General features: G+C 43.0%; 1 protein-coding gene across 4 annotated transcripts; it reads right to left on the reverse strand.

Annotated features, from left to right (window-relative positions):
* Positions 1-37: 37 nt before the first annotated feature.
* Positions 38-24,227, reverse strand: LOC106605278 (ral guanine nucleotide dissociation stimulator-like 2). 4 transcript variants are annotated; one of them, XM_014200739.3, is made up of 20 exons: positions 23,968-24,227; positions 22,283-22,452; positions 11,899-11,946; positions 11,682-11,765; positions 11,383-11,546; positions 11,116-11,172; positions 10,738-10,931; positions 10,346-10,452; positions 9,637-9,852; positions 8,467-8,570; positions 6,943-7,027; positions 5,964-6,023; positions 5,550-5,636; positions 5,376-5,408; positions 4,967-5,088; positions 4,749-4,838; positions 3,316-3,409; positions 2,743-2,967; positions 2,394-2,508; positions 38-2,298 (listed from the first exon to the last, which is right to left on the reverse strand). In XM_014200739.3, the coding sequence occupies exons 2-20, from the start codon at positions 22,439-22,441 to the stop codon at positions 2,120-2,122; spliced, it is 2,223 nt and encodes a 740-aa protein (XP_014056214.1). In that variant the 5' UTR covers positions 22,442-22,452; positions 23,968-24,227; the 3' UTR covers positions 38-2,119. The 4 variants fall into 4 exon arrangements, with proteins under 4 accessions (XP_014056214.1, XP_014056215.1, XP_014056217.1 ...); XM_014200740.3 differs by lacking the exon at positions 11,899-11,946; XM_014200742.3 differs by lacking the exon at positions 4,749-4,838.
* Positions 24,228-25,462: the final 1,235 nt, after the last annotated feature.

Raw genomic sequence — 25,462 nt, forward strand, 5'->3', positions numbered from 1 at the left:
ATCCAGCAACAAGCTAGATACTAAACCACAGTCTGAATCTTTTATATGTACATCTTTGTACATTTATTTGATAAGAATAGACACAGCAGAATTACAGCACACATCCGGGGAGTTGCATAGAAATTCCTCATATTACTGTCACATCTAAATGCATAGAAAAAGGAAATGTATCACACAAAAACAACAGGGCATATGTAGTGCATAAACATGCCAGCTTATACAGCACTGTGAATGTGCATCATATGTACTGTACATTCCAATGCATATATCACAGAGGCTTCATGTCAAATAGCACCCTATTAAGCCCACTACTTTTGACCAGGTCCCATAGGGCTCTGGTGAAAAGTAATACACTATATAGGGAATAGGGTGACATTTGGGACACTTTTAAGTGGTTCAAGCACCAATGAGAGAAAGGCACTAAACAATCAGTAGCTTAGCCTGGCGCTAACACTTCATCAAATTACGTTACCCAGAATCCTCTCTCCTCTCCCTGGAACTACTGAATCTATGCTTCAGCCTTAGTAGAGACTTCAACAGCACTGGCCAGAGTTCATCAGTTAGGGCCTCCGACAATCTGTCCCCCATGCGTCCATATGCATACAGGTTTTTCTTCCTACGGGTCTCATCCTCATGGGATAGAAGCAGAGCCTTTTGCAAAACCCTCTACATTCAGTTCCTGGACTAAAGACATTGCATAATGAAACCTTATAGCTGTCAGATCTCTATCAAACGTCAGAGAAAATATCAATTAAACATCATTCAGTGATTGGTCAGAATCCCTCACTAACCTCGCATGGGTCGTTGAGGACTGACTTTGGGAGCCCTGGTTGAAATACTCCTCAGACAGACTTCCATTCCAACTACCAACTAAACCCATTCAGAGACCATTGATAAAGATTAGCTTATGCTGTATTGAAAAGTATAGCATTAAGGTGCAATGGTAGACATCTTTTCAATACGCACAACATAGTCTGGACTTTCATTAGTGTCTTCACATGAATTGTTTAGGTTAGAGTTTGTGGGTTGATGCTGTTACGCCTAATGGTTAGTACTCAAAATATGACTATATTCTATATGGGAGTGGCAAGGCTGTAAATGTAAAGTTATTGTATTTTACATAAGATACTACCAGAAGTATCATTCAATATGTATGCACAAAGCTCAAGCGAAATGATCATGTAAATCTTTGACACGTCTTGACCCATCTGAAATGGTTGCAATTTGAGGCAATTTCATACATTTCATGTTACTTCACAATGAATAACATGTCATTCTGACACTTGTTGATAGCTCCTTGGGAATGTAAACACAATCATGACATCGTCCATACATAAAAAAACATATACATACAAAGTACATAGTTAAAACATTTTGATGAGCCCCCGTGCTTTGCTATAATGAGAGGCTTCAGTGACTCTGTCTGTCACTTATTCAGATGCATTATGTCATAATGTCAGCCCAGTGCTCTCCCCATCATTCACATTCTCGAAACGCCTTGCATAATTAATATGTCGTCATGCTGCTTGTATCCACTCTCTATGGCGAAATGTAAAACTTTGTTGTGGTCATGGTCAATTCAAGGAGGTCATATCGCCCAAACTACTTTGATTTAATGAAGTTCTCTACTATCAACTCATTTCTAGGATGGCACCTGAGGCACATTCCTCAAATACTCAAGATGATCTGGATTCCTCAGTTGCTCTTGGTTCCAAAGCTATTCCATTTGGTTAAATAGGAAATGAGATGCCAATGAGACTTAAGGAACAGAACCATTCACCATCTGTTAAAGATTTGCAATGGTCTTGTTCTAGGTGTATATTTGCAGTGGTATGCATTGCCAACGAGAGAGACATGCACCCTTCTACACTAATGGACTTCCCTGGTGTACACAAACGGGCAGCCTATTTATTGAAATGTCCCAGGTAAGAATACGTTCATCAAACAAGTTCAGACAGGTTTCAGGATACATTTTGCTAGAACAAGCTCGCTCAGAATGTGTTCCCACTTCGGAAAAAGATTAGGAAAGACAAGGCCACATCTCACTGAGATATCTTCCTGCATTCTTATCGTGACCTGTCCTTGAGAAGCACTAGCTACATTATGTCTCAGATATAGCCTATTTGGGAAAGAGCTGTCTCCGCCCCTTGGCTTTGATTCGAGGGAAGGTGGCACTAGTTTCTGTGCTGATTGGTTGAGAGCGAAAAGGGGTGTTGCCTCCTTGTCTGCGCAGCAGGAAGTCCACACTAGAGGAAGTCATGGCATAGAAGACGTTTCCTGTGGCAGGGATGACCAACTCTACAGGGCAGAACAAGAAAAGTCATCACTACAATCAATATGAACAGAGAACTGTTAAAGTGATTTCGCATAATCGGGTTGAGAAATGTCTTTACCCTTTCCCTCTGGCAATAGTTGGATCAGCTCATATCTGGATGCTTGTTTGGGGTCCTGACTGTGTTTTTCTAAGGCAGAACTGATCACAGTGGGCGTCTTGTCATTGCTTGTCACCTGAGGAAACAGAGAAGGAGAACGACAATGATACCAGACTGCTTGACTCCTAGTTATAATATCCTGTGTACAACCTGAGGAAATGTTTTGGATTACTAACATTAACGGATATTTGTGGATTAAAGTAAATAGTCATGAGTGCAGGGTGTAGTGCAGTGTATAATTTGATACCAAAAAAAGGCAAATATCTCTAATCAAATCTCAACTCAATATATCATTATCCCAGCTCAGTACCAGTATGCTTCTGTACATATTCCCATCTTGTAAATCCATCCGTATCCTGACGATCCGCATATCAGGCCCAGACCCTTTGTTGTTATTGGTGGGATTGTTGCCACAGGAGACTGATCGACGATGTGATTTGATGGGAGTGGATGGTGTCAATGCAGACGGGATGGGGTCATTGGTGGGAGGGGAGGAGTCAACATCCAGACAGGAAACTGAGGGGGATTTCATATGCTGAAATAATAATAGTGATGAAAATAATAAATAAAAACATTATACTTACTGATATGACAAGATAAAAAGTGGCTGTTCCATGAAGGCCAAAGCAAATAAAAAGACACAGAAGAGAATTAAAAGATCAATGATTTTCCTCTTTTAAAAGTGCTCTTCTGTATGTTTTTACGACATTTGTTTTAAAACAATCATATTTGATTACTAGTAAACAGCAATACTTAGCAATAACTACGAGTATTTGCGCATGAATAGTAATTGCATGCTCTGCAATTCTAGCTGGCAATGCAAATATACTTTTGGGAAAGTACGTAAAATAACTGGAGATATTAGGTCTTATTTTGTAATTACCTTGGTGAATTTGGAAAGAAAGTGACAGACGGGGGAGGGGAAGTCAAAAAGACCGTCACTGTCAGCAAGAAGGCTGGTCCTGGAGGAATTCAGGCTGTAAGGAGGTGAGAGAATCATATCATGTATGTTCATCATGCACCGTAATCTGCATGACAACAACCTACAAAACATCTTACTCAACCCCTGAGAAATACATAGTAAATGTACAAGCTTAGCTTTCAGCTCTTTCCAATGTTGCATGTTCATTTACCAGCTCTTGCACTGTGTGAGGATATTTTTAATGGAAAAAAAGTGCGCAGGACTTACCCCCAGACCCCCCCAAGTCAATTTTCCACAACTGATTACTTATGGCCACATTACTACAAATTTGACAGTCAAATAGTCAAGATAGTCACTATATATACAGTATATAGTATGTGGACACCCCTTCAAATGAGTGGATTCGGCTATTTCAGCCACACCCGTTGATGACAGGTGTATAAAATCGAGCACACTGCCATGCAATCTCTTTCGGAAAACATTGGCAGTAGAATGGCCCATACTGAAGAGCTTAGTGACTTTCAATGTGGCACTGTCATAGGATGTCACCTTTCCCACAAGTCAGTTCACCAAATTTCTGTCTCGCTAGAGCTGCCCCGGTCAACTGTAAGTGCTGTTATTGTAAAGTGGAAACATCTAGGAGCAACAACGGCTCAGCCACGAAGTTGTAGGCCACACAAGCTCACAGAACCGGACTGTCAAGTGCTCAAAAAATTGTCTGTCCTCGGTTGCAACACTCTCTGCCGAGTTCCAAACTGCCTCTGGAAGCAACGTCAGCACAATAACTGTTCATTGGGAGCTTCCTGAAATGGGTTTCTTAATCTTAACATTTTAGCATACAGTGACATTCTAGACAATTCTGTGCTTCCAACTTTGTGGCAACAGTTTTGGGAAGGCCCTTTCCTGTTTCAGCATGACAATGCCCCCGTGTACAAAGCGAGGTCCATACAGAAATGGTTTGTCGAGATCAGTGTGGAAGAACTTGACTGGCCTGCACAGAGCCCTGATCTCAACCCCATTGAACACCTTTGGGATGAATTGGAGCGCCAACTGCGAGCCAGGCCTAATCGCCCAACATCAGTGCCCGACTTGTGGCAATGTTCCAGCATCTAGTGGAAAGCCTTCCCAGAAGAGTGGAGGACGTTATAGCAGCAAAGGGGGGACCAACTCCATATTAATGCCCATGATTTTGGAATGAGATGTTTGACGAGCAGGTGTCCACATACTTTTGGGTCATGTAGTGTAGTATAGTTCACAGAAAATGCTTACTGGCCATTCTTTTACAATAGTACTGAGCCCATATAACCAATGTATTTCACTATACATAGTGAAAGGTATCTGCAGTGAATACTACCGGTATGTTGTGTGTAGAGTGTAATAAAAGGCCTCATTACTTTGGGCACCGTGTGATGATGACTGTAGGGTTCAGGGTACGACCAGAGCTCGGTTCGCACGGCACCTCAATTTCATTGGACAGTCTGTAACTGCAGACATCATGTGATGTGATTAGCGATCATCATAATTGTAGAGTTCCGTTTGAAATAACATGTATGTCCAAACGTGAATGTTTTGATTGTAAAATGAATAAAACCAAAAGATAATCACGGCTTACCTTTCTTCTTCATTTAACGAGGGTACACTTTGGTACCACTGTAGGAATGCCTCGTCAGTGAGGAAAACACAGTTTTTACAGGAAGACTGCAGTAGTCGGATCTGAGCTAAAACCTCAAACTCCTGCAAAGAGAAAAACAAATCATTATCGTCAAATGACTCTCCAGTACTAATGGCACATTATCAGTTGAAATGCTAGAAGTTAAACATTAATACGGGCATGGAGGCACTGCTTCAGAATTCAATACACGGCCACACATTTAATGAGTGGCACAACAGAAAAGCAATTTATGAAGACCATCTGCTATGTTGAGCCAGAGGCTAATGAATTGGTCTGGATCCAACATGTGGACAATGGGTGATGAGGAATTTAAACAGCAGCAGCGCAAGGCCCTGATTGCGTCACTTACTCGTCTCCTCTTGTCAAAGTTGATGTAGCCGTTCTGAAATGGAGGAACAGGATATTATGTCATTGTCAATGCAACTTTTTTTTTTTTTTACAACTTCACCACCAGAGCCTATTATCAACTTCCTGTTGATGGACACATGATGAGGGATAAATGACTGTATACGAAGGGACTCACCTCTAATCTGTCTTTGACGGCCGTGTCCAGCATGGTGAGGTCTGTGAGGAAGATCCCCAGGTAGGGAACTGTGCCCTGGGCACTGGACTGTGTGAGAGAGGGGAGGGGTGGAGAATAATGAAAACCAAAAACAGAGGCATAGGGCTTCAGGCTTCCCAGACACAGATGAAGCCTACTCAATGCATGCTCAGTGGAGAACCTTGGGTTAAGACCGGTGAATGTACTGTATATCAAGTTGTCCTTACTTAACCATCAATGATTCCTATATTGAAGAAATACCAGCATTGCATTACGTTACATCAGCAAAGGGTTATTTGATGCCCTTTGTACAGTATATTCCATGCTTCTTCCTTCAAGGGAAAAATTATTATGAGCTTTGTGAGAGACTTCAAACTCGCTTATAAGAGCACTTACCCCTATCTGTCTCCTCTTGGTCATCTTGCCGTCCAGGTTGGCGAACTTCGAAGTGCCCTCCTGAAAAACACAGACAAACATCTAAGCATGACAATCTGGAACACAATCTCGAATTTAGAACCATGGCTATGTGCTCTAAAACCCTGTGTAGTAACTGGGTAGTACCTGGGTAGTAACTGGGTAGTAACTGGGTAGTAGGCCCTCAATTCCAGACAAACAGAGGGTAAGGAAGCAGCTTGCTTAGTAAGTTATCAAAGCACAGCAGAAGGCAGTGTGATATTTTTCCAACATCAAAGCCTGGAGTGAAGCTTTCAAACGAAAGCTCCGGCATATGTTTCGATGAATTCCTGCGTGGATGCCTTGGTGAAATTGCAGCTAATGTAAGGTATTGATGCATGCACAATGCACAACAGTGAATGAAAATGCTGCTAATCCTACCAATTTCCAGCCCGCCCCCATCAGAAATTCACAATGCATCCTAAATACAATACATGTTTAGAAACGTGTGAATTTAGATTGACAGGACGTTGACATTGAGAGGCTGTACACCCCCAGATTAAGCCTTCCTCTGGGTTAAAAGGCATGATTCATGATTCAAAGTGATATTTAGCCCTGGAGTAGTGCTTACTCTGGATCTGTGTAGTGCAACCGCTCTTGAATGTATATGAATTTGAGATGAGTTAAACACGTTTGGTGTGATCTGTGATGACACTTCACATGAGACCTGTCCTCGTCTCATACTACTTGTATTATGGGATGTCTGTCAGTGCACTGTGTGTGTCTGTGTCTCTGTGTGTACATGTGTATGTACATACAGTACGTGCGTGGTGTGTGTGTGTGTGTGTGTGTGTGTGTGTGTGTGTGTGTGTGTGTGTGTGTGTGTGTGTGTGTGTGTGTGTGTGTGTGTGTGTGTGTGTGTGTGTGTGTGTGTGTGTGTGTGTGTGTGTGTGTGCAGTAACTCTCAATCACTGTGACTCACCTCTTTCAGCAGCTCCCTGCTCTGGGAGTAGTTGTCCTTCTCAGAGAAAATGTTGGACAGCTCCTCGTATCTCCTCACTGCTTCCCTGTCAGACAGAGTCACATGACAACAACAATGAGCTATGCACCCAAAGAGGGTATTAGGGGCTGACATTTCTCTTCTGTCTACTGGGCCTTACTATAATCCACATACAAGCGAATCAGCTAGCCATGATTAGTTTAGCTATGATTGGGGAAATTATAACAAGATGAGATGATCAACGTGCGGTAGTGTTTTGGAACGTTAAATGTGTTTGACTATGGGAAAGGATGGTGTTATATCAATGACAACGTGATTAAATTCCTGAGTTTTTGAAATGGCTGTGTTGTAAAAATAAAAAAATTAAAAAAGACAGTTATGACAATGATAGTGTTACGAGAATGACAATGTTATGGGAATGACTGTCACGTCCTGACCCTAGTAAGATGTAATTTTCTATAGCAGAGTAGGTCAGGGCGTGACAGGGGGTGTTTGGGTGGTTTGTCTGTTTTCTATTTCTATGTTTAAGTTCTAGTTTTTCTATGTTTTTTTTTTTTAGGTTGATCTCCAATTGGAGGCAGCTGGTCCTCGTTGTCTCTAATTGGAGATCATATTTAAATAGGGGTTTTTCTTCCTGGGTTTTGTGGGTTATTATATTTTGAGTAGTGTTTGTTTCTCTCTGTGTCACGATTTGTTGTTTTGTCATTTCAGTTATTTATGTATTGCAAAGTTTCACGGATTTAATAAAATGTGGAACTACAACCACGCTGCACTTTGGTCTGCTCCTTTCGACAGCCGTGACAATGACAATACTTTGAAAACATCTGCAATACAAGTACGTTTTGCTGTGGCCTAGGGTGGTCAAGTGGTCTAAGCCGCTGCCTCCAGTGCATATGTACCGTTGTAGCATGGGTTCAAATCAGGCCGCCCATTTCAGCACACTCTCCTTTACCTAGAACAAAAAGGGTTCTTCAGCTTTCCGCATAGCAGAACCCTTAGAAGAACCCCTTCTGGTTCCAGGTAGATGTCACGGCCATCGTATACCAAAATGCAGCGGGAGTGTGTATACTCATCTTCTTTTTATTAGGCAGAAAGAAGGAAAAACAAAACACATGTATACAAACACAACAACGATAAACAGTCCTGTAAGGCTTACAGCTATACAAAGAACAACTACCCACAAATCCCATAGAAAAAACACCCCTCTTAAATAGGACCTTCAATTAGAGGCAACGAGGAACAGCTGCCTCCAATTGAAGGTCAAAAGAATAAACTAGACTAGAAAATAGAACATAGAAATACAAAACATAGAACACAACCCAAAAACCCCAACAACACAAAACAAACACACCCCTGCCACGTGACAGGACGTGACAGTAGAACCCTTTTGGCACCCTTTTTTCTAAGAGTGTATCGCTCTCTATCCAATAAACATACAAAGACAAAAATAAATAAAAAATAAGTATGTTTTTCTGTTATACCAATCGAAATGCTTCCTCCACCAACCTGTCAGTTTCCAGCCACGTCCTTCTTAGTCTGTGTACAGGGTTACTCTGCAGGGCAGACACGATGGCGTAGAGAGACGAAAAGTTTTTCCTGGCTCTGCATTCCTGTTGAAACACACACAGGACAGCATTGTCTGAGAATACCTGCAGCCGGATCAATGGGGTTGTTTGGCACTCGCTGTCTGACATGGTCAACTATATACATTCCTAAAGTGACTTTTCCCATAAAAACCTGTTGATGAGGTGACGCGAGTGTTTTGGCAACAAACCGTGATATCTAGCCTGAGAGTGTGTGTGAGATTGTGTGTGTTCCAAACAAGTTCCTTCACACACACAGGAGCTAGCTAGGCTTTTAGTCGTGAAGGAGAAAGACGTCTGGCAGTGACTCAGCTTGCTCATGTGTCCATAACAACCTGAGGACGGGGGGGGGGGGGGGGGTGTGTGTGTGTGTGTGTGTGTGTGTGCGTGCGTGCGTGCGTGCGCTGCTGCTGCTGCTGCTGCTGCTGCTGCTGCTGCTGCTGCTGCTGCTGCTGCTGTCTGTCTGTCTGTCTGTCTGTCTGTCTGTCTGTCTGTCTGTCTGTCTGTCTGTCTGTCTGTCTGTCTGTCTGTCTGTCTGTCTGTCTGTCTGTCTGTCTGTCTGTCTGTCTGTCTGTCTGTCTGTCTGTCTGTCTGTCTGCTGTGTGTGTGTGTGTGTCTGTGTGTCTGTGTGTGTGTCTGTGTGTGTGTGTGTGTGTGTGTGCGTGTGTGTGTCTGTGTGTGTCTGTGTGTGTGTGTGTGTGTGTGCGTGTGTGGGAGAGCGTGTAAGCAAGTAAACAAGAAAGTGTGTGTGATTGTGTGTGTGGAGTCAGCAGGAACAGCCCTGCTGCAAGCTGCTAATGTTCTCCTAAGTTACAGAATGGCAGATCTACATCTACTGTGAGCACCTTTATAGAGAGAGGAAAGTATAATGATGAAAGTCAAGTACAGTGTAGTCTTGTTAATGTTTTGAGAAAGACAGCTTAGTATTCTGCTCCCAATTCTCTACTTCAACTCAAAATCCCAAACCTATTGCTGTTGTGCCCTTGAGCGAGGTATTTAACCTCGACATTCCTCCAGAGGAATGCTGCTTCCAAACTCTCAACGGGTGTGTGTGGACAATAAAGTTATTCTATTGAAATGATGACCGGCTGACCTCTGCCACGCTGATCCATTTCTCCAGGAGGCAGGCTCTCTGCTGGCTGCGGAGCTGCGTGGGCCACAGGCACGAAGCCATCACGGCATTGGCCAGCCGGTTGAACTGGCGTACAGTGGCCCGGACGGACCAACATACACCCTCGTGGCCCTTCTTGTCTCTCTGAGACCACAGGGAGCCCAGGCAGTGGTACGGGACCAGACGCACAAACAGCTCCTGTTAGGAGAGAGTGGGGGAAGAGGTAAGGAGTGAGTGAGTGAGGGAATAAGAGGTAGAGAGTGAGTAAAGATTGAGAGAGAGAGAGAGAGAGAGAGAGAGAGAGAGAGAGAGAGAGACAGAGAAAAAGAGACACTGAGAGAGACACCAAGAGAGACAGACAGAGAGAGACAGACAGAGAGAGAGACACAGAGAGAGAGAGACACTGAGAGAAACCGAGAAAGACAGTCAAACAGAGTGAGAGAGAGAGAGAGAGAGAGAGAGAGAGAGAGAGAGAGAGAGAGAGAGAGAGAGAGAGAGAGAGAGAGAGAGCAAGGCATAGCCAGAGAGATTGCAAGTGGCAAACATGTCCAGTATGAGTAAGAAAGGGTCAGAGAGACGTGACAATAGAAAAAGAGGAACACAATTAAGACTGTGGTAAAGTGCATGATCCCATGATCTATATAAGGTTAGGCTGAGTAATGATACCGTAGGGGTCAGAGGTTAAACCCACCGTCTCTATCTTGGTGAGCTGCTCAGCGATCAGCCCAGCGGGGAAGCCCAGGATATTGGTGGGATCAAACTTAGTGGGGTCAGCAGGAGGGCTGGCGGTGGTCCGATCTAAACGACAGAGATGATGCAATACTAATCCCAATGAATGTGGTCTATATTAACTGATACAAAAGAAGAGGCTTATTCAGTCGGGTTGGCAGTGGAAAGAGACATTAGGGTGGTAGACAGCAGACAGTGGGAATAGAACACTGAAGATCCTCACAGAAAACTACTGGAAACAATTTGGAGGAGAGTTCTGCCCATATATATCTATGGTTATGCCACCCACAAAATCCTCATATAACCTCAGGTTGGCAGTGCCAGGACTGTCATAAACCCAGAGTGTATAGTGACCTGAACTAGAGTCAGGCAGCAGGGCCTGTTCACTGAGCTCCTCTGCCAGTCTGAGGAGGCGACCCCTGATCTCTGTCCCAGAGGGGTCGGAGGGCAGCAGGGGGGCCAGGCGCAGCAGTAGACCAGGCTCTCCCAGAGAGCGGAAGTCCTCAGGATACTCCGACAGCCACATACTGAACACCATACACACCGCTCTGGGAGAGGGAGAGAGGAACAGGAGAAAATATATACAAATGCATGACACACACACACACACACACACACACACACACACACACACACACACACACACACACACACACACACACACACACACACACACACACACACACACACACACACACACACGTGAGAGGGATCATATAGTATCAGACTCACCTGTTGAAGGGTTGCCTAGTCTGACTCCTTGTACTTTCTCCTGGAGGATGTTGCAATCTGGAGAAAGAGGGAAGAAAAGAGAAAAAATAGAGACGAAAGTTCCTTTGAGAGAAAAAAAAGCTGCATAAGAGATGGTTTCTTCAGGGCAACGCAGAGGCATCACAATGTCTCCTTTCCTTCCCTTGGTCTTTCTACAGCACTTCAAAAACGTTTTGTAACACTACATACAACTGGTGTGCAATGCATTGTTCCCTCTGTCTACCCCACCTGTCGATGAGGATGTCCAGCACTCTCTTGGTAGAGGTAAAGGAGCGATAGGTGGAGAGGAAGATGGTGATGAAGGAGGAGTCTCCCATGGCGAAGGAGTGGAGGAGGTGCTGCACCAACTTCTCCTCTGTTCCCGCCTTCACACACTGCGAACGAGAGCTGGACTGGAGGGAGGGAGAGAGAGAGAGATTCATAACAATATTACCATGACAATACAGACTTACAAAGATAACGTGTAAGGATGTAAGGTGTAATTATACTGTAATTTCTGTGCATTGTATAATGGTATGTATTCTCACTGTTGCACTGGTGGGGGCGCCATGCTGTTGCTTCACCACCACATTGTATATCACTCCGTCCTCTTCCTCCTCCAACACAGTAGACTGAGGAAGAGAGAAAGAGTATGATTAAGAGTATGATTCAGAAAAAAAAGTGCATCATTCATACTCTCGCAGAAATCACCCACTGTCACCAAAATCTAGTTATTCATGCTTATCTCAAGTTGCATTGACCTACCAAATCCAGAGGACAGTACCAAGTTGTCTTCATGGGGGAAGTCTCCCCCTGTGGAATACAATAACATCCAATAAAAATAAGTGCTGTCACATGACCAGAACCTTGGGTTTTAACATAAAGCCCCGACGTGCCCATGAAGCATATTATGTTATTAGAATTATACAATACTAAACACAAAATATTTAGGAGTTTCAAAGGGCAAAGCAGTTTTAACAGAAAATATCTGAGTGGGTTGAAAAGAGAAAACAAACAAACATGGGTGAAATATCACCAGAATCTGATAAGGTTGTAAGTGGAGTACGTCTTAACACAAAACAATCCACAGTCAATTGTAAATGCAGCTGAACCTATATATCAGTTTACACTTCCCCTGCCATTAACACCCATGAAAATGTGATTTTCCATGCTGAAAAATGCATGAGAAAACACCGTGACCTCATCGTTAGTCTGACATCAACAATCCATACCAGTGACCCAAACAGAAGTCCGACTGGTCATATGTGAATCATTCAACATGTAAACCACAACAACGTCAACACGTTTAAAAGCTATTTAAGGCATTGCACTGCCTCCTTTTGCATTAACTTCCCCCTTCAGTTGAGATCCAACCACAATATGATGATAAGCAATATCCAGGTCAACATATACGTGCAAATGCATTAAGCACAAAGCAGGTCATATAGACTACTGACCAGACATCACAGTTATAAAACAACTGCTGTATCCTATAACGTGTCTATCAGTTTCCTTTTTTGACATGCGGAGGTGCCTTCTGTATTCACCTTCAGTAACCACTTTCTCATTCAAATCAATTGGAGTACCGAAGGTCCATGCTCAGTTAATGTAGCGAAAGGATCTTATTTAGGGCTCCCGAGTGGCACAGGGGTCTAAGGCACTGCATCTCAGTGCTAGAGGCGTCACTACAGACCCCGGTTCGATTCCAGGCTGTATCACAACCGGACGTGATTGGGAGTCCCGTAGGGCGGGGGAGAATTGGCCCAGCGTCGTCCGGGATAGGGTTTGGCCAGGGTAGGCCTTCATTGTAAATAAGATTTTGTTCTTAACTGACTTGCCTAGTTTAACAAAGGATGAATAAAAAAATCCATAGTCCGTCTATTATCGTGACATAGGTTCAGAACATGTTGGTCTACCTACTGCAGCATGTTTCTGTTGTTGATCTCATATGTCTGTTGCTCTTTCTCTTTCCCCCCTATCTGTACCTGATTGACATTGACCCAGAAAAACACAAGTTACCTTTGCCTCGACAAGTCCAGACAGGCTACAAGCCTTTAGCTTCTTTGAGAACTTCACAAGAAAGCCACAAACACCATCTTGTCCACTTTCTTTCATCGGTCTTTTTAGTTTCCTATTTTCTCCTTGACCGTCGTTTTTCAATGACCGAGGGATTGTTTGTCTTTGTCTTTCAGTTTGTCTGGCTCTCGGACTTAACACACATAAACACACCTGAAGCCGTCATTAGGTAGGGCCACCCCCTCTGTGTGCCTGCGTCACATGGACACACCCATAACACACACAGAGATAGACGTATGCACACGTATGCACACGTATACACTCACTCACTCACAGACAGACAGACAGACAGACAGACAGACAGACAGACAGACAGACAGACAGACAGACAGACAGACAGACAGACAGACAGACAGACAGACAGACAGACAGACAGACAGACAGACAGACAGACAGACAGAGGGATGATATAATATTATACTCACCTGTTGAACACACAGGGGACTCACATAGCCTACACACAATGAGAAGGCCTGCAGCTATTGGCTGAACAATACCTTTTCTCTTTCAATCCCTCCTTCCCCGTCTCCCACTCTCTTTCCCTGTGTGAATGACCTACATTTGTAACTAAACCTGTTTGACTATATCTCTTCCCACAATAAATAGAGTAAATTTAGAGGGAGACCTAATTAACTAAACTCATCCTACATTATCAACATTTCAACAAACCTGCTCTGAGGATCATTACATCTTCTGACACTGATCTATTAATATGTGACATATGCTAATGACTTCATAAATGTTCCTATTCAACTAATAAAGCAGGAAGCACGCCCTTTTTACATAAGGGGCTAACGACACTAGCGGGTGAGCACATGTTGACACACAGGTGAAGACTTTCAGCCTCACAATGATAGACTGGTTCAGGCTACAGCCTTTTACCACTAGTAGAAGCTAGGTCTGGCTGTTAGCATGTTAACCTCCTGCAGGGAGGAGGTCAGAGACCTGGCAGTGTGGTGCCAGGACAATCACATCTCCCTCAATGTGAGCAAGACAAAGGAGCTGATCGTGGACTACAGGAAAATGCTAGCCTACGTCAGGTCACGAAAAACAGTGACTACAGGCTTTGTACTGTAGGCCTACAGTAGCACTGTGCATTCAACTAATCAGGGTGTTATGAACTAGGCTAAGAGCACAGTCGCTGTTTATAAGAGACTGCAGTTGTAAAAGTGAGGCAAAATACAACTTGTTTACATTTTTAACATCCGTCTACTGTAGGCCTACTTTTCTATGGTATTATGTTTTTGTCTCAAGCAGTAGGTCTAAGGTTAAGTTGACCCACAACTCTTCCTGGTACAGTTACCTACAGTAGAACCACTTACTCGGGACCATCCGTGTCAACCTCAACCAACCACAATCACCACATCTCAGTCTGTGAGTGGCAATGGAACAGGGAGGCACCAATGAGGATGTCTAATATTGTGGCATGTAACAACCCCTACAGTGTTTCTGTTCTACTAAATGCACAAAATCTTTGAACCTGTTTGAGTGCATTTTTACCCAACAATCAATACAAGGACTTGGCTGCTCCGCTGTAAGGAAAAGCTGGCACACGGCGCGGATGATAATAATCATGGAAGTAAGTGGCTGAGGTTCATTCCATGAGAAACATCTTGATAAGGAAATTTGCTTGACTCTCCTCAGATACCGCATCATTCAAATCTCCCATTTTGTCTGCTCATGTTTACAGATTTTGTCCAATGTTTTTTTTCGTTCGCCCACTTTTTCCATTGCTACTAGTTTTAACTCAATGTTTATACTCTTTATGTGGAACCTCTCTCATGATTCAACATGCTCCTTGTCTCTATATTTCCATCTTTTCTCTCCATAGAGGAAGTACATAATGAGCGGAGACAAACACAGGATGCACGATGTGCTGTTGTGACGAGCTGCTATTTTTTGTCTTTCTCTTTCCCTTCACAACCCGGCCTCCTCTGACCACTACAATAGGCATCGGTGCAGGGGAGGGGGAAAGCAGGAAGAGCCTCACAATCTCTCAATCTTCACCCCCTGTCTTTACACATTCTCAAGTTCTGCTTCCGTCACTTGTTCGTCAACATCAGACATTTTGGGCTATGTCTCTTTAAATAAGTATCTATGGTTGTTATACAGTATGATCAAATGTGTACGTGAGCAAATGGGAGCGTATTGTCATGTGAAAATGTAATCCCACCGCTGAAACCAATATTGTTGACTACTTCATACAGCAGTACAATTGGGGCTCGTAAATATATCCTCAGAAGTTTTATTTTAAGATGCCTATTGTTTTTTTTTAGCTCCCTGCTCTCCCTCTCAGGCTCCCACCCCTTCCTTCCCATCTTTCCCCGCTCTTCTTCTCACGCTTTCATCTGTGCATCCCATGGTACCCTCTCTACTCTTTAAAGTGAGCCCTGGTGGTATTCTAGAGCTGCTCTATTTCCTTATATCAAAGTCGTATCTGAAATCTCTTTTAAATCTTTGGTTCATAAGGTTGTTTTAACTATCAGGGTCATATTGGCAAGACACTTCGTTTTTTTTGTTCAGAATGAATATTCAGTAGACTGTATGGGTCACCACAGCACTATATGACAAACCATAGGCCCCATTTTTAGATAAGCGGAAATACTACTGAAATTATTCCACCAAGCTATAGCTTCAAAACAAATGTTGATGCTGGTAGCTCATATCTATGAAACCTGACCTAAAGAACATGTTGCCCTGTGTGGAAAAGTTTCATTGCCTGCAGGGGGGGATGGATTGTCATCGTGAGGCCTGACCCCATTGTCTAAATCCATTCACATGCATCTAAGTTTCCCTCATTAAAGAGTGAACAAGTGGCTTGATTCAATTCCACTTGATAGAATGTCCTCTGAAACCCGGCCTATGATATCTGAGTGGAGTGGGGGATGTGGCAGCTGTACAACACACAACACATAGACACACCGGCTGGTTGCCACCCATAGATTATTTAACACGAGACACATAGTACAGTGGTCATGTCATGTGACACAAACAGAACAAGAGGGAAGTTACCACTGCAGCTGGTGCCTGAGTCAGTGCGACTTCTTTTTATAGCCCCGGGGAGTTTCTTGAGACTGCATGCTAAGTGAAGTCAAAGCCAATGAGACGAGCATCATGTGCACTACGAACTAAAGCCAAGTAGCAAGTGTATGAGAGTTAGTCAGTGGAAAATTATGGAGTTAATTGACATGTAATTAAGAGACAATCAAATAAATGGCAATCATGTTTTCATCTTAAATTGAACTGATACGGTCTGCAATTATTGGGTGAATATAATGATTTGTCATATCAAAGTGATGAAATTACATTGGCCTAAGTGACATAAAATTGTGGCCCCCTCCCAGTTAGGGGGAGTGATGAGCTCTACAGCAGTCTCACAACTCAATCGCTGGTTGAAAACTGTTTTCTGCCCCTCCCAAAAGATAACATTTGTAGATAATTGGCCCTCTTTCTGGTACTCAGCTACAAACAGGCCTGTTGAGGAGTGACGGACTCCATCCTAGCTGGAGGGGTGCTCTCATCTTATCTACGAACATAAACAGGGCTCTAACTCCCCTAGCTCCCCAATGAGATAGGGTGCAGGCCAGGCAGCAGGCTGTTAGCCAGCCTGCCAGCTTAGTGGAGTCTGCCACTAGCACAGTCAGTGTAGTCAGCTCAGCTATCCCCATTGAGACCGTGTATGTGCCTCGACCTAAGTTGGGCAAAACTAAACATGGCGGTGTTCGCCTTAGCAATCTCACTGGAATAAAGACCTCCTCCATTCCTGCCATTATTGAAAGAGATTGTGATACCTCACATCTCAAAATAGGGCTACTTAATGTTAGATCCCTCACTTCCAAGGCAGTTATAGTCAATGAACTAATCACTGATCATAATCTTGATGTGATTGGCCTGACTGAAACATGGCTTAAGCCTGATGAAGCCTGATGAATGTACTGTGTTAAATGAGGCCTCACCGCCTACTCAATCATTTTTTTATAGCTACTGTTTACAGGCCTCCTGCGTCATATACAGCGTTCCTCACTGAGTTCCCTGAATTCCTATCGGACCTTGTAGTCATGGCAGATAATATTCAAATTTTTGGTGACTTTAATATTCACATGGAAAAGTCCACAGACCCACTCCAAAAAGCTTTCGGAGCCATCATCGACTCAGTGGGTTTTGTCCCACATGTCTCCGGACCTACTCACTGCCACAGTCATACTCTGGACCTAGTTTTGTCCCGTGGAATAAATGTTGTGGATCTTAATGTTTTTCCTCATAATCCTGGACTATCGGACCACCATTTTATTACGTTTGCAATCGCAACAAATAATCTGCTCAGACCCCAACTAAGGATCATCAAAAGCCGTGCTATAAATTCTCGGACAACCCAAAGACTCCTAGATGCACTGCCAGACTCCCCCCGCCTACCCAAGGACGTCAGAGTACAAAAATCAGTTAACCACCTAACTGAGGAACTCAATTTAACCTTGCAGAATACCCTAGATGCATTCGCACCCCTAAAAACAAAAACATTTGTCATAAGAAACTAGCTCCCTGCTATACAGAAAATACCCGAGCTCTGAAGCAAGCTTCCAGAAAATTGGAACGGAAATGGCACCACATCAAACTGGAAGTCTTCCGACTAGCTTGGAAAGACAGTACCGTGCAGTATCGAAGAGCCCTCACTGCTGCTCGATCATCCTATTTTTCCAATTTAATTGAGGAAAATAAGAACAATCCAAAATGTATTTTTGATACTGTCGCAAAGCTAACTAAAAAGCAGCATTCTCCAAGAGAGGATGGCTTTCACTTCAGCAGTGATAAATTCATGAACTTCTTTGAGGAAAAGATCATGATCATTAGAAAGAAAATTACGGACTCCTCTTTAAATCTGTGTATTCCTCCAAAGCTCAGTTGTCCTGAGTCTGCACAACTCTGCCAGGACCTAGGATCAAGGGAGACACTCAAGTTTTTTAGTACTAAATCTCTTGACACATTGATGAAAATAATCATGGCCTCTAAACCTTCAAGCTGCATACTGGACCCTATTCCAACTAAACTACTGAAAGAGCTGCTTCCTGTGCTTGGCCCTCCTATGTTGAACATAATAAACGGCTCTCTATCCACCGGATGTGTACCAAACTCACTAAAAGTGGCAGTAATAAAGCCTCTCTTGAAAAAGCCAAACCTTGACCCGGAAAATATAAAAAACTATCGGCCTATATCGAATCTCCCATTCCTCTCAAAAATGTTAGAAAAAGCTGTTGCGCAGCAACTCACAGCCTTCCTGAAGACAAACAATGTATTTGAAACACTTCCGTCTGGTTTTAGACCCCATCATAGCACTGAGACTGCACTTGTGAAGGTGGTAAATTACATTTTAATGGTGTCAGACCGAGGCTCTGTATCTGTCCTCGTGCTCCTAGACCTTAGTGCTGCTTTTGATACCATCGATAACCACATTCTTTTGGAGATATTGGAAACCCAAATTGGTCTACACGGACAAGTTCTGGCCTGGTTTAGATCTTATCTGTCGGAAAGATATCAGTTTGTCTCTGTGGATGGTTTGTCCTCTGACAAATCAACTGTAAATTTCGGTGTTCCTCAAGGCTCCGTTTTCGGACCACTATTGTTTTCACAATATATTTTACCTCTTGGTGATGTCATTTGGAAACATAATGTTAACTTTCACTGTCATGCGGATGACACACAGCTGTACATTTCAATGAAACACGGTGAAGCCCCAAAATTGCCCTCCCTGGAAGCCTGTGTTTCAGACATAAGGAAGTGGATGGCGGCAAATGTTCTACTTTTAAACTCGGACAAAACAGAGATACTTGTTCTAGGTCCCAAGAAAAAAAAGAGATCTTCTTTTGAATCTGACAATTAATCTTGATGGTTGTACAGTCATCTCAAATAAAACTGTGAAGGACCTCGGCGTTACTCTGGACCATGATCTCTCTTTTGACGAACATATCAAGACTGTTTCAAGGACAGCTTTTTTCCATCTACGTAACATTGCAAAAATCAGAAACTTTCTGTCCAAAAATGATGCCAAAAAATTAATCCATGTTTTTATCACTTCTAGGTTAGACTGCTGCAATGCTCTACTTTCGGATAAAGCACTAAATACACTTCAGTTAGTGCTAAACACGGCTGCTAGAATCTTGACTAGAACCTCCCCAAAAATGTGATCATATTACTCCAGTGCTAGCCTCTCTACACCGGCTTCCTGTTAAGGCAAGGGCTGATTTCAAGGTTTTACAGATAACCTACAAGCATTACATGGGCTTACTCCTACCTATCTGGTCCTGCTGTACATACCTACACGTACGCTACGGTCACAAGACGCAGGCCTCCTAACTGTCCCTAGAATTTCTAAGCAAACAGCTGGAGGCAGGGCTTTCTCCTGTGGAGCTCCATTTTTATGGAATGGTCTGCCTACCAATTTGAGAGACGCAGACTCGGTCTTAACCTTTAAGTCTTTATTGAAGACTCATCTCTTCAGTAGGTCCTATGATTGAGTGTAGTCTGGCCCAGGAGTGTGAAGGTGGACGGAAAGGCACTGGAGCAACGAACTGCCCTTGCTGTCTCTGCCTGGCCGGTTCCCCTCTCTCCACTGGGATTCTCTGCCTCTAACCCTATTACAGGGGCTGAGTCACTGGTTTACTGGTGCTCTTCCCTGCCGTCCCTAGAAGGGGTACGTCATTTGAGTGGGTTGAGTCACTGACGTGATCTTCCTCTCCGGGTTGGCGCCGCTCCTTTGGTTGTGCCGTGGCGAAGATCTTTCTGGGCTATACTCGGCCTTGTCTCAGGATGGTAAGTTAGTGGTTGAAGTTATCCCTCTAGTGGTGTGGGGGCTGAACTTTGGCAAAGTGGGTGGGGTTATATCCTGCCTGTTTGGCCCTGTCCGGGGGTATCGTCGGACGGGGCCACAGTGTCTCCCGACCCCTCCTGTCTCAGCCTCCAGTATTTATGCTGCAATAGTTTGTGTCGGGGGGCTAGGATCAGTCTGTTATATCTGAAGTATTTCTCATGTCTTATCTGGTGTCCATGTGAATTGAAGTGTGAATTGAAGTATGCTCTCTCTAAATATCTCTCTCTTTCTCTCTTTTTCTCTCTTTCTCTCGCTCTCTCTCTCGGAGGACCTGAGCCCTTGGACCATGCCTCAGGACTACCTGGCCTGATGACTCTTTGCTGTCCCCAGACCACCTGGCCGTGCTGCTGCTCCAGTTTCAACTGTTCTGCCTGCGGCTATGGAACCCTGACCTGTTCACCAGTCGTGCTACCTGTCCCAGACCTGCTGTTTTCAACTCTCTAGAGACAGCAGGAGCGGTAGAGATACTCTGAATGATCGTCTATGAAAAGCCAACTGACATTTACTCCTGAGGTGCTGACCTGTTGCACCCTCGACAACCACTGTGATTATTATTATTTGACCCTGCTAGTCATCTATGAACATTTGAACATCTTGGCCATGTTCTGTTATAATCTCCACCCAGCACAGCCAGAAGACGACTGGCCACCTCTCATAGCCTGGTTCCTCTCTAGGTTTCTTCCTAGGTTCTGGCCTTTCTAGGGAGTTTTTCCTAGCCACCATGCTTTTACACCGGCAATGCTTGCTGTTTGGGGTTTAAGGCTGGGTCTCTGTACAGCACTTTGTGACATCAGCTGATGTAAGAAGGGATTTATAAATACATTTGACTGATTGATAAATGAAGTAGTATAATATCTCACAAACACATTCTTTCCAATAAAAGAGGCAAGAACTTACAATGGAAACAATTATCTGCGTACTTTAGGGTTGAAAAGGAGTAAAACCCAGACATTAGTGACAGAACAACAAGGCTGTGTGAGTATAGAATAACCCAGCAATGGACTGCCACAACTAGTCTGATAAAACCTTTACAGCCTCTGTCTCGGCCAATGGAACATAAACAAAGGTTATACATCGTGAGAAAAACACGCATGCTGTCAACCTGTCCAGGTTTGCAGACTTTCAAAACAACCAACACAACCCTTTCTGTTTCAGGGGAATTCAGCTGGATATAAATAAATAGTGAATTATATTAGAAAATACATGTAATATGGTCATAAAAGTAATGCTCATGAAAGCAACATCTTAGCAAAAATGTTACAGTAGTCTACTTGGAAATCTCAAGACATGAGCATTTATTCAATGCTTGGTGGTCAAACATCATCTCATTCACTGGCATGTCTTGATGGAAAGTACCTCCTCTTTAGTATCTGTCTTCGAAATCAAAATGACTGAAATCCCTGAGGTTCTTTGAAAACCAACCGACCGCATCTGCTGTTTACTCAAGGAACTGGTAGGGGAGCCCTGTTACCACGGTTTCACAGACCACTGCTCTAATACCCTAACCCCCTACCCTGGTTGGTCTGAGGAATGTGATCAAGACTAAGAGGACAACCTGACTTAAAGCTGCAATATGTAACTTTTTGGGTGACCGACCAAATTCACAGAGAAATGTGAGTTATAGATCTGTTATTCTCATTGAAAGCAAGTCTAAAATGCCGTAGAGATGTTCTATGTGTGCTATTTCTATGCTTCCCGGTCTTAAGTTTCATTTTTAAGACTTTTACTTTCGGTTTTGTAGTCAGATTCAAACAGCTGAAAATACAATATTTTTGGTTATTGAAAAGATTTTTCACAGCGGTTTAGATGGTAGAATGATTCTAATAGTTGTTTTTTTTCCCTAGCACTGCACAGCTGATTCATATAATTAAAGCTTGAAGGTGAGTTAGTTATTTGAATCAGCTATGCAGTGTTAGGTCAAAAACCAAAACGTGCACCCAGGGGGGCCCCAGGACCCAGTTTCTGTATCAAATCAGCCATTTATTGGATTCCCCATAGGTGAATTGATTTAATATGAGACCACTGGAGAAAATTTGCTATATGAGAGATCAGGAAACAGTGCCCTCCATAACTTTACAGATATTAAAGTGCAACTGCACCTTGATGTATCCATCATCACAATGAAACTACTACTGCAGTTAATTGCTGTGAATGAGTTACTGACAGTACATGTTCCTAATCAAGTTCATTAAATATAAAATCACTTCCAACCTCAGAGGAGTCCAGTCCAGCACTCTCAGTCACTTGTCCTGATTGGCTGCTGAGGCGAACATCGTCAGGCGCTAAAGGCCGGTAGCCAATGAGGGGTACATCCCTTGACTCCACCCCTGGCAGGTCCATCCCACCTGTTCGCATACTACGAGGGATCATGGTGCCGACGGCTAGAGACACAAAATAAGCAATAGGCACTTATGGGGTTAATTGGTTATAATTTCAATTTTCTACTCAGAAAATGAGAGTCAATGGCACAGGACCAACATCATTTTATAGTTCATGGACTTTAACCAACTCGGAAAGGCATAAAGAAATAAACACAATGGTTTATATATTATAGTGTGCAATAAAAATAATTGTCTACCAAAGCTGTGGTGGTATCAGTTCATTTGTTTACATGATGATTTACATTTCACTGTGTCCTGCTCCAGCATTGAATTTGAATGCCAGCTCTTCCTGCATTTTCCCTTCTCCCTCCCTGACATGTGGATTGCCATGATGATGGAAATCTAATAAACACTGTTACACTGTAGGGCAGGAGGAGGATGTTGACATGTACCACTATATATATTTAGAGACAGCAGATATTCATGTGATGATGCATTGCTGATTCATATTAATGAAACTGTTTCAGAATTCTTTTTGCCAAGCAAGTGTGGTGGAGGCTACTGTATATGAATGTACAGCATATGGATATGTCAGAAGACTTCCTGTTCTTGTATGGTTAATGTCATTACTTCAGTAATGATGCTAAAGGTGTTTAAATAGGTGGAACAAACATTTTATGTTTCATCTTTATCTGTATAATTAAGGGTTTGCTATTGTTATTTTATTTTACTGCTGCTCTTTAATTATTTGTTACTTTATTTCTTATTCTTTTAGGTATTTTTCTCAAAACTGCATTGTTGGTTAAGGGCTTGTAAGTAAGCATTTCACTGTAAGGTCTACATCTGTTGTATTCCGCGCATGTGACAAATACAATTTGATTTGATTTGATTTGATTTAGGCTACCTGTTATACATAGCTTTTTGTCTGTGAAATGAAATGCACTTTTCTACCCTACATGCACTGTTGTACAATAGGCTTAGATGGGACACTAATCAACTCAATCACATAATCTTTGGGAACATGGTACTAAACTTTTAAGTGTATTTCAGTCTTGAGGGCCTACATATAATTAAGCCTAGCGTTATTAAAAAATATATATATTGGTAAAAGGAAAACATATCTGTAAAATGTGTCTATATACTGACTGTTAGTTTGTCATCATAACCAACCAACGGTTATTCAGCGGTCTGAATAACTTCCATTCATGACATTGCTGCCTTTTTGAGGAAGGCAAACATTACATGTTGGTCTGCATGAGTGAGTCCACACTGTAACTAGGCTACAGATGGTCACACCCCAATTGCATATGTTCCCTTTCAATTCAACCAACCGATGGGTGGTGCTGTATTGACTTCTCAACCAAATTATGTTCACCTTCAATCATAGGAAGCAAGACACTATAGGGGTTAAGCGGAATATGATGATAAAGTTTGCGTGTAAAGCATTTGTTTCTTTAGTAACCAAGTACATAAGGTTTATTCCTATTTGTAGAAGGCCATATATATTCAATGCAATTAAAGAGATGATGAAATTACAAAATGTCATTCATGGCTACATCGTATGAACGAACTTACTGGATGTTGCGTGTCCAACTACCGTCAGCTAAATTCCGCCAGCATTGGATAGCTGTAGTGTCTGCCGCCGTGTAATATACGGTTACCGGTTAGTGGACGAATGTCGCGCCTATCCGTTCCAGCACCGACGTCGGAAGAGAGTCTCGCACCCACTCTATCAGTATCTGTGTCCCCCTCTGGTCGCCTGTCAAGCTTCTAGTGCTGATAGCAGCACTGAGCACATTCGTGTGCCGCACACTCCCTCAATGCTCTCTGTGCTCCGACAGCGCAGTTCCTGTAGACGTGTGCCCAGCGCATTTAGCAACATAGCCTACACTTGTCTCACTGGCTGAGAGAGGGGGGAAAAGTGGTCGTCTCGGAAATATAGTCTATTTGGACTGTGTGTTGGTGTACAATATGAAAAATGTCAAGTCATCTATGGGCTCCTAAAATTAGGGTTTATTTTAAGAACAAAACCAATAATTCCCTATGGAAAGCACACACACACACACACACACACACACACACACACGTGATATAACCTAAAATTTTATCTGCTGGATTTTTTTTACATTTTCTTTTGGCTATCTGCCACATTTTTTTTTCAATGCTGACAGTAGGGGAAAACGTTTCCAAAAGGAAATTGACCCAAACACAGCTGGAAGGCATTACAGTGTGTCATGCCCATAGGGGCCACAAGGGTATGTGCCCCTTCAGATTTGTCCTCTTTTTTTTTCATGTAAAAAAAGGTTCCTTCCAAGGTGCACCACAGAGTAAAGGTATGCTAAGCAGAAAGCTGGATACTCTAGTTCAGCGATCATCAACTAGATTCAGCCGCGGGACGATTTTTTCTTGAGCGGATGGTCAGGGAGCCAGAACACAATTAAAAATATAATCTAGACTGCAAATTGACCGTAAGAAGCCCAAATAGATATTATATTTGACTAAAACATTTTAATTTAAAACCTTGCTTACATTTGCATGCCATCACATATATCTCTCCATTATGCATGGTAATACCTTTGAACAGATTTCCAAAATTAAAATCACTTGGAGCTGATTTGCCAGTGTTTTACAGTCTATTATGCCCCCCCCCCCCCAAAAAAAGCAAAGAAAGGTTTTTATTTTTTGGTTTGAAAACTTGGGGGGGGGGGACAAATAAAATCACTCACGGTCCAAATTCGTCCTGTTAAGGAACCCTGCTCTAGTGTGTGTGTAGTCAGTATCGTCAGTGGAGGAGGAGAGAGAGAGTGTAGAGTAACACACGTAGCGTTTCCTTTGACTTTATCTGGGATGGACGCGTAGGAGGAATGTTTGAAAAATTAATTCCTTCTTGATGAATAAATAAAGCAAAAATGTTTTATTTCTCTGTAATACTAGCCACTTAGCAATTTTATGAAGTTGGCTTTCGCTAGCCAGCTAGATACACTACATGGCCAAAAGAATGTTAACTCCACTTCAAATGAGTGGATTCGGCTATTTCGGCCACACCCGTTGCTGACAGGTGTATAAAATC

Source organism: Salmo salar, chromosome 05 (genome assembly GCF_965601325.2).
Source record: "Salmo salar chromosome 05, fSalSal1, whole genome shotgun sequence".
In the NCBI taxonomy this organism is placed as follows: Eukaryota; Metazoa; Chordata; class Actinopteri; order Salmoniformes; family Salmonidae; genus Salmo; species Salmo salar.